This window comes from Tubulanus polymorphus, chromosome 5 (assembly GCF_964204645.1).
Source record: "Tubulanus polymorphus chromosome 5, tnTubPoly1.2, whole genome shotgun sequence".
Taxonomy (NCBI): domain Eukaryota; kingdom Metazoa; phylum Nemertea; class Palaeonemertea; order Tubulaniformes; family Tubulanidae; genus Tubulanus; species Tubulanus polymorphus.
Genome location: NC_134029.1, coordinates 5,854,475 through 5,872,435, shown reverse-complemented (window position 1 = coordinate 5,872,435; position 17,961 = coordinate 5,854,475). Strand labels below are relative to the sequence as shown.

The window sequence follows — 17,961 nt, the reverse complement described above, 5'->3', positions numbered from 1 at the left end:
ATGAACAGCATTTCCAAGGAGTTTGCACTTTAGTGTGGTTTTCTCAAATGATATAATATGTATATACAGTAGACTGTCTATAATGTTACCAGTCTATTGGGTAATCCCGTCAAACAGATAGAATAATAAAAAGATTGTTGTCAATGTAAAAAAATCTGTTAATCTATACCGGTAACTTTCTGCAGGTCTGCTATATATAGATATTTTCCACAAAAAAACGTTATAAGAAATATTCAGCCAGGAAATTTATGTGATTATTACCATAACTTTGATTTTAGCTGCTGATGATATCATACGTCAACATAAAACTGCTTGTTTACGAATAACGGCGTTGTTGACGTGTAAGGACCTATTGTGGGTCGGTACGAGTGCCGGAGTCGTGTTGAGTATACCATTACCGATCATCACCACCGCGACCACCAGATCAAATGTCTCGATACCCAACGTAACAGGTCAGTCGATCTAGATAAAGTGGGCTCTAAAATGAAATCGGTGAAATTAAAAATTCTCTGAGCTGGTTGAGGTCAATTGAATTTGACCACGGTCTCAAATTGCCAGGCTTTGTTGATGTTTTTTTGGGCTCATGAAGCCATACATCATTGAATTTACATACTAATAAATTACGTTTCTAATAAGTTCTATTTCTCGGTTACAGGTTTATACCACGGCCACACCGGACACGTTCGTTTCTTAGCAAGCGTTGAAATGCCGATTACGAACGCGAATTCGGCGTCGGCGACTTTAGAATCAGCGGCAGTACCGCGTCGCGCTAGCATGACCCCGTCGGCGACGATGGCCACGAAAATGTTAGTAATCAGCGGCGGGGACGGCTACGAAGATTTCAGTAAAACTGCGTCCGATGACGACACGATGGGCCGCGACGACAGCACGAATCATCTTCTGTTGTGGCAAGTATGATGATAACCTTCCGTGCGGATGAATTCTACCGCAACACGAGAAGCCATAGATACAATGACTGGAAAATGATCGAATGAAAACGAATTTTCGTTTAGAAAAATTCGAGTAATAAATCGATAGATTGTAGATTCAAAGATTTTTAATTTGTCCGAAATATTCAAGAAATATTATGTAGAATATGAAATGTTCTTCTTTGGATTTGATAATTTTGGTGAGGAGAACACTGTGATTTTGGATTCAATACTGTGAGGTACATTCTCTGTCAGTCTATGGCAACATTCCTTTTATGTTTGCATTTTTCGAATGTGACCAATTAAAATGGAAATGGCTTACCAGAAATGATTATTAGAATTTGTTGAAGTATGGACCTTTTTTACTGCAATTATGTCAAAACTACGAATTGAATCAATTATAGAAAGCACCTATATAAGCTTCTTGAGAATAGAAATTCTCCGGGGTGGTTCCACTGACATACCAGAGCAGGAGACTTCAAGTAAGCTCAGTGAGATTTCTTGTACTTCTGAACTTGATTCTCCAGTGGAACTAGATATCTTGATTCTTCTTTTCATGTATGAATAAACAATATACATCTCCGAAATATCCCATATTTCGTAAGCTCAGAATTGCAGTAATTATGAATTTGGAATTAAAACTTGTTGATATGATATTAGTTGATAAAGATCTGTAGGAGCTGAGGTATTTATTTTGTGAATGGCAATTTTCAGCTGCTAGTCAGATTCATTTAAACTACGTGTTCTGTTCACTTCAGATACAGCTTAAGTAATACTAATACATCAATAAAGTTCTACCTTGATGTTGGGTTAGTTTTGATGTTTCTTTTTTTGGAAACTGCTCTTTGATAATACGATGTACTTTGATGCGACGTTGGATACAGTAACAAGCACTGATACTTGTCCGCGAACTAGTGATATTTGTAAATATGATATGTAATAAATAGATGAATTATGTACGATGATAATTACTAACTATTTATGATATATTTATTGTACAGTAATTTATAAAAATTAACTAACAAGTCCCATTCACACGAAATTAACCGTTAATTCATTTATTTATTGATTTAGATGCTATAAGTGATAATAGTTATAAGATAGTTTCGGTGTTGGTGGATGATACATGTATTAAGTGATACCTTGTCATTCAATGATTATACTCCCTGGGGATTAGACTCCGTAGGATCTGTTTGAACTGTGAAACCAAACTGATATCCAAACTGGACGGTACAAACTTCATATACAGAGTTTTAAGAAAAACATTTCAAAATTTATGAGAATGGATGATTATCCCGAGTTGATCGAATCTGACTTGACCGGGGTCTACTGTTATAGGTTTTAGATAGTTTTCGGTGCCGTTTTCTTGGTGGAAGAGGATGCGGTTTTGTATTTGTTGAATTTATTTATCTAGTAGTAGTCTAATATATGAAACACACTCACAGAAGTAGTCGATACGATATGTTATTTGTCATTCTATTATGTCAGTTTATTTATTTATTTATTTATTTCATATATGATTTATGAATTTCTGGAGATCATGAACTATAAATAAATGTGTTTATTAGCGAAGAATTTGTATTTCCCTTTTTCATCCGAATGCGTTTTCCGTGGTTGTTTCGTGGATGGTTACAGGACTGAACAGCGGCATTTCCAAAAATTGTTCGTTGATTGAGACGTTTACATACTGTTAGTTACGATCATAATGTGATTTGGTGCCCCAGAGCACGGATAGATGCCACCTCTGAAAGAAGAAAACCGCTCTTTCGCACCAGCCTCCCGTTACCATGGCAATGGTACAGGTTTCACATCGGCTGCATCATTTCCCTCTGGAGAAGAATAATTTATTCTCCGCATCTCGCTGTGTCGCCTCGCGAAAGCATCATAGACTCTATTAAGGGCTTTGCCGCGTAACGGGAATGCCGCCATTTGCTCTGGAATTTCATGCCACAAAAAGCTTCAATATGGAAACTATTTTATGAATAAACTAAAACCGACGGCGGATTATTGCCAGAGAAAATAGCGACGGTTTTTAACGAGGACTATGTAGAAATAACAACTCTGACAAATTCGATAATAGCTACGGATAATACTGAAACAAAATGGTCCAACAGGCCCATCATATGGCTCAGGATTTTCCTAAAGTTCACCAAGGTATTTTCTTGATTTTCTTCTATCGATTCACGTATGTAATCAATATACTTAGTCGAACCTTCGATTGATGTCGGTTTGAGATTAATTCTACTAGTCATATACGGTCGGTATATAGTTGTTGAACTCGAACTGACAGAGATTAAAAAAGTTAACGAATCTTTTTCAAACGAAATGAGATGACTTTTAAGTTCAGATTGGTGGGTTTTTTATCGAGAAAATAGATCTTGATCATTCGTCAAAAATAACGCCGTTATTTCAACATCGATTATAATGGCAATTGGTTAATAATGCGAAATTCAAAAACAATTTTTCGACAATTCAAAAGTCTTCACATGTATTCAAGTTCATAATGAATAAGAATAATGACTTAGAGTGATGCGTTTGAAAGATGATATTTGAAAATGAGATGATACCTTGTTAGTTGATGAGGTGTGCGTAGGCCGCATGCAGACGATGATAATATGAGATCACGTCACTTAGCGACGGCAAATTGATTAACCAAATTGTTGGGTAAACGTGACAAAAATAGCTTTAGAAATGTTCATTTTTCATCTTCGTATCAGAAGGTGTTTATTTGTGCAACCTAATAGGGATAAACTGAAACTAAAATGAAGATGAATCCTAGTTTGTTCTGCGGGAGAATTTTCGTTTACGTGTGAATGTTCTTTATTCCAAATATTCCGAATAACGGAGATAAAAAATGCAATCGTTAACAGGTTTTACACAATAAGTACAATCTGCGAATGAAGGAGAAATATTTCGTTTTCTTCCGAAAATAATGAATTTTAGTTGTTTTTATCAACCATCGTTTTACGTGAAACACTTTAAATAAGTAGTTCCTTTTATTCTAATTTGTGAAATATATATACATCAAAAGAAATAAATAAATGAATAAGTAGAAATAGGCCCTAGAATTGCCGACAAGTTTGGATGAATAATCTACTAAAATCAGAGAGAAATATCGGGGGTTAACATAGAAAAAATTAATTAACAAAACAATATTTGAGAAGAATTGTTTTGAATGGAAATTGCTTTGATGTCTGTTTTCTGGGATAATGAATATTCGTTGTTCGACATAAATTGACTGCCGTTATTGATTAGTGTAGGTAAATAATTCTAGATCGATGAATTGAAATGCGCGCAAACAAATAGAGCGTTGAATAAATATTCCAATATTTTCATATCTCGCATCACAATTTCGAAATGTTTAACTTCATAAATCAATGTACGCGTCTCCGTGCTAAAAGAATGACGATTAGCAATTAGCACGAAACTTTATTTCAACTTTATTGAGGAAATATTCACGACGATAAAATGCCACAGTTGACGGCCGTTTGACGGCCAATATGACGTACGATGTCGGCCGGCGAATAACTTGATTAAAGACGTGCCAAGTAACAACTAAGGTTGAAGTGAAATGGGAAATATTACCCTGACTATTGGCAACGTGAATGAAATTTGACATCTTTCCCTCGACATCGTTTATCGTAATATTCTACTTCTAGTTTGCGCTATCGCCTAATATCTAAAATTGCCTTTCAGTACATTATCGATTATTTAATTTGTCGATATCGAATCAAAGAGAAAAACGTTGTGTTTGGAGAGCCGGGGCGCGCGGCGCTGATGCCGCATGCTCGTTGCTTTAATCATCATTAAGGGATAGCTGCGCGCTTCGTTGAATTTCTCATTTCACGACTATTAGCTGAATGTTACTCTTCATCAAATTTGAAGTTAACAACGTTACTACGCACATTTTTGCAGGCATATAGTTTCTGAATGAATTATTCTCATATTCTCCTAATATCGGCGGCATGTAAAAACGTGACGTGTTTATCATTCGGCAACGGGCCCGCATTTCTTACTTACCAATACGAATACGAATATCTATTAAACACCAACCATTTCCAGGTGTAGGGAGAAAAGAGGGTATCTACAATTAATTACAAAAACTTAAATAAAAAGCATTTTAAAACATAACAAACGTTATTTACAACATACTATTTTACAATACATGCATATACTATTGGAGGATCTAGACCTTATTTTACTCACTGCACCATAAATTGCTGCCGCTATGCTCATTGTTAGCGGATTTTTCGTGAACTAATATGAACCGACTCTGGCAATCGCAGCACGTTGATTGCCAGAGCCGCTTTACATTAGTGTTTGAAAAATCCGCCAATGACGTGCATAGCGGCAGCACCAACCTAAAGCACCCATTTAAAAATTTTTCATCAGTTGACTGATTTGTGACCGTCGAGTTTAAACAGAATTCGCAAAATTGATTAATCTTTTAAAAGCGTCCGTCAATAATGCTTTACGATGGCAGAATTCCTTTGACAATTTCGATCGAATAATGAATGGTGCACGAGTCCAAAAGTTATTTCTTCGGCATTTTCTTCCGAATCAATCGAATCAAGTCACATCGACACAGCCGGCAACAATCGCGGCTTTCAGCGGAAGGAAGTAATATCAGGACGATGATTCGCATCGCCCGCAATATCTCAAAACATCCATCTATTATTAACGACAGCGCAGAAAGACCGTGTTCCATCGTGTACATGCGCTACGTAGGCGCTCCCAGAAAACCTTGACGATCAGTTTCCGGCCTTTGAACATATGAATACCAATCTAAAAGCGCTGCTTGTAGGTAAAAATTTTTGCAGCTATTTACAGCCATTTGTTTAATAGTTACATACGTAATTGGTGACGATTACGCAGGGGGTTTCACGTGTATGATCAAACGAATTGACACGACCGGCATCAAGTGACTAAATCATTTAGTAGGTGTTCGGTTTCAGCGGTGTCAGTATTTATGCAAATCCCACGCGAATTCCAAAAATAGAAACGGCGCACTTCATTGAAATGCACGTTATTCAACTAAAATATTGCCATCATCGGTGAACAGTTTTCTATCTTCTTTCTTTCAGTACCTGCGGCTGCCATAGCGGGAATATGCGTCGGAAGTTTAGTCGCATTGCTTACAGTGTCGGTATGCGCGTACAAGTGCTACCAAAAACGAGCCAATCAACCAAGAAATCGCTTATCAGTAGCAATAAAGAAAGGTCTAAAACAAGGGGGTGGTGGTTCTATGAGAAAGAGTCCCAGCCTGAGAAGCCCGGTGTCGTCTTCGAGCAAGGAGACTTCGCCGATGTACCATACCCAACCAACTATCGGTGAAAAGGGCAGCGGTAACGTGTCGAAGAGTTCTAGTCATTCGCCCCTCGGGGACCAACCGCGGGTCGTTAAAGCGCCGGATTGCTACGTCGAAGATGAAACCGAAAGCATCGGATCACCAGAAAAAGAAGATGCTAATGAGAAAGGCGAGAACGAAACGAAGAATACGAAACTCGGAAATCTACATTTCAACGTCAATTACGATAAGCAGAAAACGGCGTTATTGGTGACCGTCGTGAAAGCGACGGATTTACCCGAAAAAGACCCGAGCATCGGTAGCTCGGACCCGTACATAAAATTACAACTTCTTCCAGAAAAACGACACAAAGTAAAAACCAGAGTCCTCAGAAAAACGACGGCGCCTCTTTACGATGAAACTTTCACGTTTTACGGCATCAGTTATAATCAGTTGCAGACGATCACGCTACACTTTGTCATTCTGAGTTTCGATCGTTTCTCCCGAGATGACATCATCGGGGAGGTCGTCTGCCCGATATCTGGGCTCGATTTGTCTCAAAAGGAAATCATACTTAACAGAGAAATTCAACCCAGACAATATAAGGTCAGTATATACCAAATAATCAAATACGTGCAATGCATTTCTATCTGAAACATTATTGTTCCCAATTCGGGAAACCGGATTTTCTTTCATATACGGCATGGCCTATAGCAGATACGTCTTTATATTGATTTTTATCGTGTAAAATGTGTAATAAAAGTGTTAAGATGTTATAGGCTCGAGATATAAGAAAATGAATGAAGATAAGCTGGTGGCGTTTAGCTCCTATACCATTCCCTTATCCCGATACCGTACCAGACTTCGGCAATCGCACGACACATTCGCAAAAATCAATAAGGCCACTATTAGCATAAGTTCACTTCTGGGTGACTGTAATAGGGATAAATATTGTAGAATTGAAATTGAATTCACGTTATTAAACGCGATGTGTCGCGTACGAACGTCAGCTATTAATGTGTGCCGCAGTTATTAGATTAAGATGGTTTCGACGCGAAAATACACACGATTAAGCGTCATTGTTTGTCACGAATAAATCTAAATTAAGGAACGACACGACAACGACTAATAACTATGGAGGCACGAATGTGGACCAATTTTCAATCAGATATCGCATTAATGTGCCATCAACAAATGAAAAACATCAACAAGCGAAACGCTTTTATACGAGGTGGGGATGATACCATCTGTATAAGAATTGAAAATAAGAAATAACTGTAAGAGATAACTTTATCTAATTTCATCTAATATCTTATATACGTTGACGTCAATGACGCGATATACTTTAGAAGAATATTGAATAAACATGCAGGATATTGTATATCATTACGTCAATGCAATGATAATCAATTTTGATGAAAACTTATAATGAGCAATAATGAGTCGAATATTCTTTATTTTCAAAACAAACACCGCCAACCCCGCATCAAAATTCACCTCAAAACATTCTTTCAAACATCTGGCAAAAACTACCTTTTTCCAATGATATCCTACAAACAAGCAAACAAAATTTAAAACGTAAACTCAGACCATATCTCACCTCCACCTACAATGATATCCATCAATGTAATAACCCTAATTGTTATAATTGCTCACTCTCCTGAACCCTCTAGCTTACTCATATAAACTCTCCTGAAATTATCAAAAATCATCAACTTTCATTTCCTTCCACTTTATTTCTTCATTTCCCTTTCGTTTTTTTCCCTGGGTGCTTGCGACAGCGGCCTAAAGGCTTTGCTTGGCCCACACTGAAAGCTACTGTCCTCTCTCTCTCTTTTATAATTGTGCTTTGTTTAAAAAAATTGTAAATTTTATTGTTTGTTTTCTCTCAACCTGTGTACATAGCCTGTCATGCTTTCTGTGAAATAAATTTGAACTTGAACTTGAACTTGAATGGAAATGAAAGAAAAATTCGGCTGAAATTTACATTTAACATTTTCAAAAATATTTTCAAAGTTTTGAGATAATGATATTCGTAGTAATGATGCCTAATACAGCATCGCCCCCCCCCCCAAACAGAAAGATTATCCGGTGTAGCTCCCATAATTTCAATCGTACTAATTAGAAACAATTAGCTTGTCTGGAGGGGGATCAGACGAGATTTATGACTTCACAAACTTAAGAGGGTTTCTCGTAATGAACAATAATACAGTTAATCAACCGCGCGGTCGCACTGAGAAAATCATGCGCGATATCGCGTGGAAAGGAAACCGTAGAGCTTTCATCTCGGCGAAAATATAAATAATTGATCCATATAGAAATTACGTTAGTCGTGAATGACAACGAAACTCAACTAGCTAGGTCCGGTAAATATCGAATTAGTTCGATTAGCTTGCTGGTGTGATCTGGCTCATACCGCGCATGTATACAATCGAATTAGTATGGGCGACGGTCGGTAATTTTATGACCGTGTGTCTGAGTTGCGTATGGATCAAGCGACTTCAGGTTTATGCAAATGCTTGATATGACGCGAATTCGCCATGACGCCATCAGAAGCCTGTTATTTCTACCGGGGGAATACCTACCGGTGCTCTGACTATAGAAATATATAAATAGGTTTTCCAAAATAGCCAGGACTGCGGTCTCATCGATTCTATAAAAATCTGAAATCAAGAGACCATAAAAATATGAAGGATGAATACATGAATACATGAGTAAAAACTTTAGTCAGTGAACGGCGTAGCTGTGTTTCATCCGATTGCCACTCCATGACGTTCATGTTGACATCATCCGCTACTTGTAGCCATGGAAACAGGAGCATACGAGATTGCTTTTGACAGAAACTTTAGCGTCGCTGGCGCTGATGGGAACAGGCGATAGCGGCGTTAACGTTACAAGCTGTAACTGTCGCAATAAGACGGCTACTTGAACGGACTTGATTGGTTTATGAGAGGACTTGAAGATAGCCTATTACATACATTACATTGATAAGCTGCTCCGCGTGCCGCCATTTCTTTGCGACTCGATCATTTAATTTCTCGTCTCGATTCTTTTTTCGTAACCGTTTTTCGATTCATAATATTTCAAGCTTGAATTCCCCTCCATATTAACATACAGTTTTCCTGGTTCTTATATCGTAAACAGTCATCCATTTGTTTCGATATATAAATCTAAGAAAACCTTCCGAATGAACCAAACTTTAGGAAGACAACAACGATTTGTATTTTCTTTCTGCGAATCCGAGAAGTTTGATCGATAGTCGCTCGAGGATTATCGTACAACCCATTAGGAACTTAATTCAATCTTCTACATCCATTTGCATGTTCGATTTTGAATGAGTCGTCACAAAGAAAGATTACCTTTCTATCTTGTCAATTATTACAGAGCATTAAAGTCTAATCTTACATACAAAAGACTTTTAATGCCTATCGCGGCCGTTTTTTAGACGTTCTTTTTATGATAGCAGTGTTAACAAATCCGGCTTTCATTCGCGCTAGAATACGTCTGCTGGGCGTGACGCGGTCGCATATCTGACTGATTGATGAAATTCCATCCTGCGATGCAAACCCGTTGCTGATGACAGTTTTGCGTCGATTGATTGAACTTTTAAGAAATAAGAAATTCATAGAATACATTAAAGATTTTGTGAGTGGTTTCAGGGTTTAAAGAGCTTAACAGATACGGATTAACGGCTATTGAATGAATATTTTCTAACGGTAAGACCACAGATACAGTTGAGATCGAGTAAAGCTACTGACCCTACATTAATTTTTGATGTCATTAGGGGATTCATTAATGAGGCCATTTTTTCTGGATGAGTCTATAGTATAATAGCGCGGATATTGCGCGTATTTCGGGTTGGGCATTCATAAACTTCGAAGTCGATACAAAATGTTTGATGCGTTATAGGTTTTCCATTAGTAGCGCGAGACTGTGTCCTTCTCTCGGCATCCATCACCGGTAATGGATATACGTCATGCGGAATTGCCGAAATTCCATACAGCTCATTGATTATCGATCGGTGAAAGATGCACGGAATTATTATTATCGCCACACCGTTTTCAGTATCTTCGTCGCAAACTGATTCACCGTGATAAAAACATTCAATCGGCTGCCATACTGCTCCACCCATTATTAACGTCATTAAGAAGACCTTCGACTGCAAAACCGCAGATTCATACTTCCATAAAGCCCAACGCACACGACACTGGGAAATACGGAAACATAAGACAGAAACATCTTTCTAAGCGTTTCCCTGTGTCGTATGCTTTTGCGAGAAACGAGAAACATGGTTTCGGCAACAACGATTCCGTGTTTCCCTGTGTCCGTTGGGCTTTAATAATAGTGATCAACCATTGACAGATATGAAGTAAACTCCCGCAATTTCATTTTCACTTTAAATTAAGTTTATCTAGGTAGCATTTAGATGATTAAATTCAAATTTCTATCAAAAGATTAATCGGCTGAAAACGATGAACAAAAAGTACTTGGCTTTTTTTTCTACGGGGATCAGGCAATTTCACGACTATCCGGGGGCTAGCTTTGATGTTGCTTTTCTTTTCATTTCGTTTCGCGGTTAATATGAATATCGGGTTTTCGTTAGAGAGTTGCGGCAAAACGAAGTTAATTCCGCGTATAGCCTTTCGATATATCACGACGCAATTCACGACGGAAGAATGACCGCGTAATGAACATTAATAACGCCATGATATTCCATAATACGACGATAACAGATAGCGAGTAAGGAGCCTTCGGCGGCAGCACTTAGCTCTTCTATAACGAGCTACCAAAAAATAACACACTTCGTTGATGGGAAAAGCGTCACACGTTCCTACATGCGGATATTTCCAATAAACCATTAAAAAAGATAAGAATATAGCTTTATATCAACCAGAAAGATCAGACCCGGTTATCACGCGATACGAGGAGGGAATCCGTTAGGAGTTAGAGATGTTAGTCCCACAATCACGAAGCCGATAACGTAAAAATATCGTAAGGTAAAATTTATTATCAAAAATCCGAATTTTCGGTTTTCGGTTTAAGTAAAAACCATTTTCAAGGAATTTAGTTGAAAACCGGATTTTTGATAAGTTCTAACGTTACGATATTTTACGTTTTCGGCTTCGTGATTGTGGGACTAATATATAACTCTTCTTAATCGCGTAATTCAAAACCTTAATCGCGAATCCCTTGGAATCGTGGAACTTGATCCCGAAAATTTGACAATTGCGGAAGAATTAATGAATTGTTTTCACTAATTTGAATATGTACTGATCGTTTTACCGACTAAGAAGTGTATTTCCATCAAAAAGAGCCTTCGGCGAAATCAACCCGTCAATAATGAACCCATCAGTCTGAAATGGTAGTTTTGAAAACAAATGAATTATCGGAAAACGATCAGACGACTTGAGTGCGCGAAACCATCGATTATCGATACATAAAATCTGTTCTGTTCTTGTTTTTGTAGATTCGAAGTCAAGGACGCGGAGAATTATTGGTATCGGTCTGCTATCAGCCAGCCGCTAACAGGCTGACAGTTGTCGTCTTGAAAGCTAGAAATCTCCCTAAGATGGACATAACTGGTCTTTCGGGTAATGAAATACTTAGTTTCTATTTTTTTTCTATTTTTTTTATTTTTGTGGTATTTTGATATCAAACGGCGGTATATTCTAGGCTAAGGCTCTTTGATTGTTTTACTTCGTTACACTATATAGAGTATTAAGAAACAGAAAAAAATGATTATGAATTGATACATAAGGGTAGTTTGATTTATTTCTTCATTTCTGAAATATAATATTTCTCAATTCAGACCCATACGTGAAAATCTACTTGCTCTACAACGGCCAGAGAATCGCTAAAAAGAAAACTCATGTGAAGAAACGAACTCTAAATCCGGTGTTCAATGAATCGTTCGTATTCGAGGTTCCGTACAACGAGGGCTTGCAGAACATATCGTTCGAGTTCCTCGTGTTGGACTGGGATCGCGTGGCCAAAAACGAGGTCATCGGTCGCATGGAAATCGGATTGAACAAAGAAGGCTTGGAATCTCAACATTGGAACGAAGTGATGAACTGTCCTCGAAAACAGATCGCCGAATGGCACAAATTACGCGAATAAGTACTAATTCGCGGTGAAAAACAACTCCATGGATTTATAACGAAAGATATTGAGAGACGTATTCTGGATTTGGTGTTGATACTTCACCACAAATATACTGACATGATCTTCACCGCTTTTAGAGTATATTTTTGCTAAGAAGGATTAAGACGGCTAGTGTTTGTGGCTTAACTATAAAATTCCACCAAGCTATTTCGGGTTATTTCGTTGACCATCATTCGCCAGCTTAACCACCGGTGACAATATATTGCGAAGTCATTAAGATATTACTGTGTTGTTAACCCATCAGTTCAAACATAACATATCCAAAGCACAACATAACTCGGTGTTTATATCTATCTTCGTTTCCATGGAGCCGTTATGTTGTCTATGTCGGGTGAACCAAAACAAAACTATCGGTAAATCAAGTCGTCTAGAAAAGAAGTCGTAAAAAATCACAAACAGCAGAACATTTTGTTACACGGTGGGCTGAGCGCATACACAGTGGTTGTTTAGAAATATTCCTTCGGGCAGTAAATGGTGAAATGTAAATATGTAATGTAATTCTGTAAATATGGCGTATGTCGTATACGTGTCGCCCAGACGATCTATCTAGAGAAAATATTTTTTTTCGCTTGACAAAATTAAAAGATTGGCTAATTCCACTTCTGGCGAATGAACCGTAATCGATCTTTTCTATGAGTCCCCGCCGACAAATCGTGCGCGCATCTTCCTTCAAGAAACCGGATATTCTATTCTGTCGTTTTTTTTCTCTAAAAATCTGCTTGCCAAACAGATCCATTCCTCCTCGACAATATCCGGTCGTCGAAAAAAAACCCAAAAAGAACTGAGAAGAGCGGTCGATTTGGGGTTAGTTACTTAAAGGGTTAGTGAGAGTTCATCAAAGCATTTCAGAAGAAACGCGTCTTGGCTGTTCCGAGCAAAATCAAAATGCATTAATCATCATTCAGAATTATAATCTATACGGTGGAATAAAGAATGTGTGATAATTCAACGCCAATTAACGCTTAACCATTCCTCGTAGCGTGTACAAAACAATATATATATATATAAATATGATACATATCAGTGCAATTATATGTAACGAAAATATCTATTGTAAATGCATGATATAAATACACGCAAAATGTGAATAAGATTATGTCTCAGGCCGGCCGGGAAAATGTGCAATATACACGATTGAGAGTCTCTACAAACGTCGAGCCACAAAACGAACAAATATATATGTAAATATAGAAATAATATTGTCGAATGTGTTTGATGTGTCTGACACACCCCGTTGTGTGAAATATTCATTCTAAATATCACTTACTTACGTATCGACGTGGTAAATAATTAATCAACAGCAATTAATTACCCCCAAACGATTAATGATTATTTTTAGTATATCTACGTAGGTATAGCTGATGAATATATTGTCGCGTTCGTCACGGCGTATCATGTATTCCACATTTATCGTAGTTTGGAACACACTGTAAGACACGTTCTTTTTTTCTTTTTTCAAATTCAAATCTGTGATAATACATATATATCAGAGGATTTTCATCAGACATGTGCTTGCGCTTATAACTTCCTATATGAAGGCGTAACTGGCGGCAAAACGTTGTTTGCTGCTATAGTTCACTCCAGTTGCCGAAATCCCAATGGCGTCGGTATCCGTCTTGATTAATGAACTCTGGACAACAATTATTCAATTATTTACGTGGTTTGCATCATTTCACCACGAGCACATGCACGAGGCTCTGCTAGTTATCCACTGCAGTCACTCGCCGAATAAAAATAATACAGTATTTCCTCTGCTACACGTGATCCAATGACTTGAAGCGAGAATCCCAACAATTATGATAAGTCAATTAGATTCAAATTTAAAAAAGATCAATTTATTCATCATAAAAAACAGACAAGTTTGTTGATGATACATGAATTAAAGGATTACAATATGACACATTTAACATGATAAAATATGGATTATATACATAATGAAAAACCTGCTTCATGAAACTAGAAGCCGGCAAGGCCTCAAAATCTGAATCTATTTGTTTATTTTACTGCTATAATCACCATTAGAATATACACATATATATTTTTACCTTAGTTTATAATGATTATTATTATCACAATGAATTATTATCATTATACAAAATTTGTTTGTGATTTCATTTCCACCGAATGTACGTATCATATAGCGAATAAAGCACGTATTCCACCGAGTATAAAAACGAATATTTATTTTCTCTGACCGAGCCGTTACTTGTTATACAACGGCAACCAGAGAAGCGAAACTTACCCACCGAATATATATCCTAAAAATAGTTGATGATGATGACGATGATTGTAAATTAAATATTATGAAAGATGATATATATTTTGTCATATCGATATTTGTATTGATTATATTGTGATGCTGGGTAATACATTCTGAATAGTCAACTTCGTAAAAAAAACTCAAATATTTGGCTGAATTAATTTTCTCGAAAATCATGTATGTAATCAAAATGAAATCTCACCGGAAGGATTTTTTTCTAATGATGTATGTTAGTTTCGGTTTAAAGCCCACCGAATGATTTTGTCTGGTTAAACTATAGTATAGTTCTTATTATCCTGCCATATCGATGAATATATGCTATATCTACTACATATATATGATATATATGATCAACCATATGGATGGTCATATACCGGGTTGGCCTGCTACTGTTTACCAACAGAAAACGAGCAAATCGTTATTCGTCGCGCCATTAGCGGTAGGCTTACAGTCTCCAATATACGAGACTCGATAAGTAATGTATCATTCACTCATTTATATCGTTCTATACAAACAAAATGCTCGTTAAAGTATTGCTGTTATTTATTTATTATATACGTATATTATAATATTCCCGACTCGGCGTGACTGATGAAGCTGTTTAATTCAGCAGCACGACCAGTAACAACAACAGCTCGCGTTCTGTGAATATCATATATCTGTCATGAGGGTATAGAGTCGTGAATAAGACCAGTGCGGGAACGAAGCAGTTGATTTCGTCGGATCATTTCACTAGGGATACACGCATTATTGTATAATGTATAATCAAATTGATCTATCCGAAACCGCCATTGAATTACATTGTAGCGTGCGGAGTTCACTTTCACGCTAAAGTATGGTCTATCAAGCAGACGATGTCGTAGTTCTGTATAATCTCCGAAAACAAAAAATATGTTTATTGAATATTTTGTTCATGTAAATATCAGTTTAGTAAATCGCTACGCTTGGGCTAAGGCGGCATCGTTTTGTACGTGTAAGGCTACGCCACGATTCCTTAAAGCCCAACGTACACAACGCACGGAAACGCGGAAACCGAAGTATGCTTCCGAACGTTTCCCTGTGTCGTGTGCGTTTGCGAGAAACATGGTTTCGGGGATAATGTCACCGAGATCAAGCATGTTTGATTTCGTGTTTCTGTGTTTCTCTATAAACACTGTGAGCGTTTGGCTTTACATGCAGCGTCTTTGCGAGGGAAATAGTTACGTGTGACAATTACGTGTGACAATTTCTGATACAAGTATAAGATAATGAAGAAGTTTTGTGCTTGAATTTTTTCGAAGAGAAGTTTCGTTTTAGCAAAAGTACATGTAGGATTGATGATTCGTGATTGTGATGTCAGAATAATCGGGGTTAATTACGATCGATGAAGGAACTGGGACTGAAAGTGAAAATGTCGACGACGTTAGTTTGAAACGTGATAATATACAGAACGGCATTGATAGAGAATAAAATGAAGTTCATATTTAATTTACGATGTTTGTCGTTAATTACTTCGCTCGCATATAAAGTATGTTACGGACGACTTTTTGGGATAATTGGATGATCGAAAAAAAACTGATTCTCAGCTTTCCAATCATATACAACATGTTCGGGTTACTAACGACCAACTTTTGATAGAAAACACGCACAGCACAGCGCGAAGATGGGACACTTCCAACAATTTACTACCCATCGGAGAATTGGCGCCTAGAAATTGCTTTATTGAAGAGAAACGATGCGCTGTCATCTTCCCACACGCCATACAGCCGCCGTAATAAGAGCAGAAGGGCACGGATTTATGTAATAGATCTATGAGATTTATGTCGTCTGAATTCGAGTACATTTTATATTCGATAAGCGCCTCGCATATGAAATCATATAAATCGGGAACAGTATTTCGCCAGTATTAAGAGACAACTGCGGTTCAAGTTGCCTCTTCGTTTGTGCGGCCGTTATCGAATATCCTAATTTCATTTCCGAAAAATAGTCGCGCATATTTGCCGCCTCCCGTTAGGGAAATTTCGCGAACCGAGAACTGTGCTGCGCACTTTTCGTACGCATTATTCGGCTTGTGTGCGGGGGCTTATTCGGCTCGTGTGCACGGGGCTTTAAGCCGCGCAAAGGTCGGCCTTACGACGCGACGATCGCATCGCGTCACAAGGACGACCTACGCCCGGCTTTAGCAACACTGACGAATTTGTCCCAGCAGTTTCCAACTGGGCTCAGCAATATGCCACATTATTTGCGAACTCGGAATACTTAATTCTACCATCAACAATCTTTTATCTACGCATTTACAACTCGTATCGATCCATTTGTTCTAACAACGTTTCGGTCACTAGTTACGGCACCACGTTATGTAAATATGTTGACCATTTAATCCTACCGCAAATAAACGAGAGACGCGACTAAGGGATAAGAATTTATATAATGAAATTCGATCTGGAATATTTGCCAGTCACGCCTACGTCGGGTCCGTTCGGTTTACTGCATTTCGGCGCATTGGACAAACTTCCTGTTCAAACATGTCGAAACCCTGTGCAAATAAAATCTGTCCAGACAGTTCCGTATTCGGATGGTGTTTATGCATTATGATAATACTTTGAACAATCGGTTCAGGATATAAGGTATATTCGTTTCTGATCGTATTCCGGCTATACGAACAGTGGTCATCGTGCTACACGACCCCGAAACCCATGGATCACTGATGTACATGATCGATACAATACTTGATACGGTCAATAGTAAATTGTACATTTAACCTCTAATTGCATTAGTGAATTTGCGAGCGAAACATCTCTTCAGCGATTAATCGAATCATCAATGAATCAATCCGACTAATGATTTCACATCCACATTCTAATAGCCCCGACCCAATACCGATCTCAGTCGCCAAATTCTAATAGCCCCGACCCAATACCGACCCCAGTCGCTAGATTTTAATAGCTCCGACCCAATACCGATCCCAGTCGCCACATTCTAATAGCCCAGACCCAATACCGCTCCCAGTCGCTAGATTCTAATAGCACCGACCCAATATCGATCCCAGTCGCTAGATTCTAATAGCCCCGACCCAATACCGATCCCAGTCGCTAGATTTTAATAGCCCCGACCCAATACCGATCCAAGTCGCCACACATTCTAATAGCCCCGACCCAATATCGATCCCAGTCGCTATATTCTGATAGCCCCGACCCAATCAGGGATCTTTACTGCTAACTGATTCTAATGCACCACCTCAGTGCCGATCCCATGTCGCCACAGTGCGCTAAGTAATATGGTATTATAACATCGGTTTGTAAAACTACTCCGAGCGGATTTTGCTTATTTTGTAAACAGACGCG

General features: G+C 38.0%; 1 protein-coding gene across 1 annotated transcript; it reads left to right on the top strand.

Moving 5' to 3' along the window:
- Window positions 1-2,905: 2,905 nt before the first annotated feature.
- On the top strand, window positions 2,906-12,480 carry LOC141906048 (synaptotagmin-4-like). The gene is made up of 4 exons (XM_074795199.1): window positions 2,906-3,083; window positions 6,014-6,822; window positions 11,684-11,807; window positions 12,026-12,480. The coding sequence occupies exons 1-4, from the start codon at window positions 3,032-3,034 to the stop codon at window positions 12,331-12,333; spliced, it is 1,293 nt and encodes a 430-aa protein (XP_074651300.1). The 5' UTR covers window positions 2,906-3,031; the 3' UTR covers window positions 12,334-12,480.
- Window positions 12,481-17,961: the final 5,481 nt, after the last annotated feature.

Excerpts from the sequence above, each read along its gene's own strand:
- LOC141906048 (XM_074795199.1), top strand. The coding sequence starts at position 3,032 with ATGGTCCAACAGGCCCATCATATGGCTCAGGATTTTCCTAAAGTTCAC. Across the intron at positions 3,084-6,013 it reads TTTTCCTAAAGTTCACCAAG|TACCTGCGGCTGCCATAGCG; the intron begins GTATTTTCTTGA and ends TCTTTCTTTCAG. Across the intron at positions 11,808-12,025 it reads GGACATAACTGGTCTTTCGG|ACCCATACGTGAAAATCTAC; the intron begins GTAATGAAATAC and ends TTCTCAATTCAG.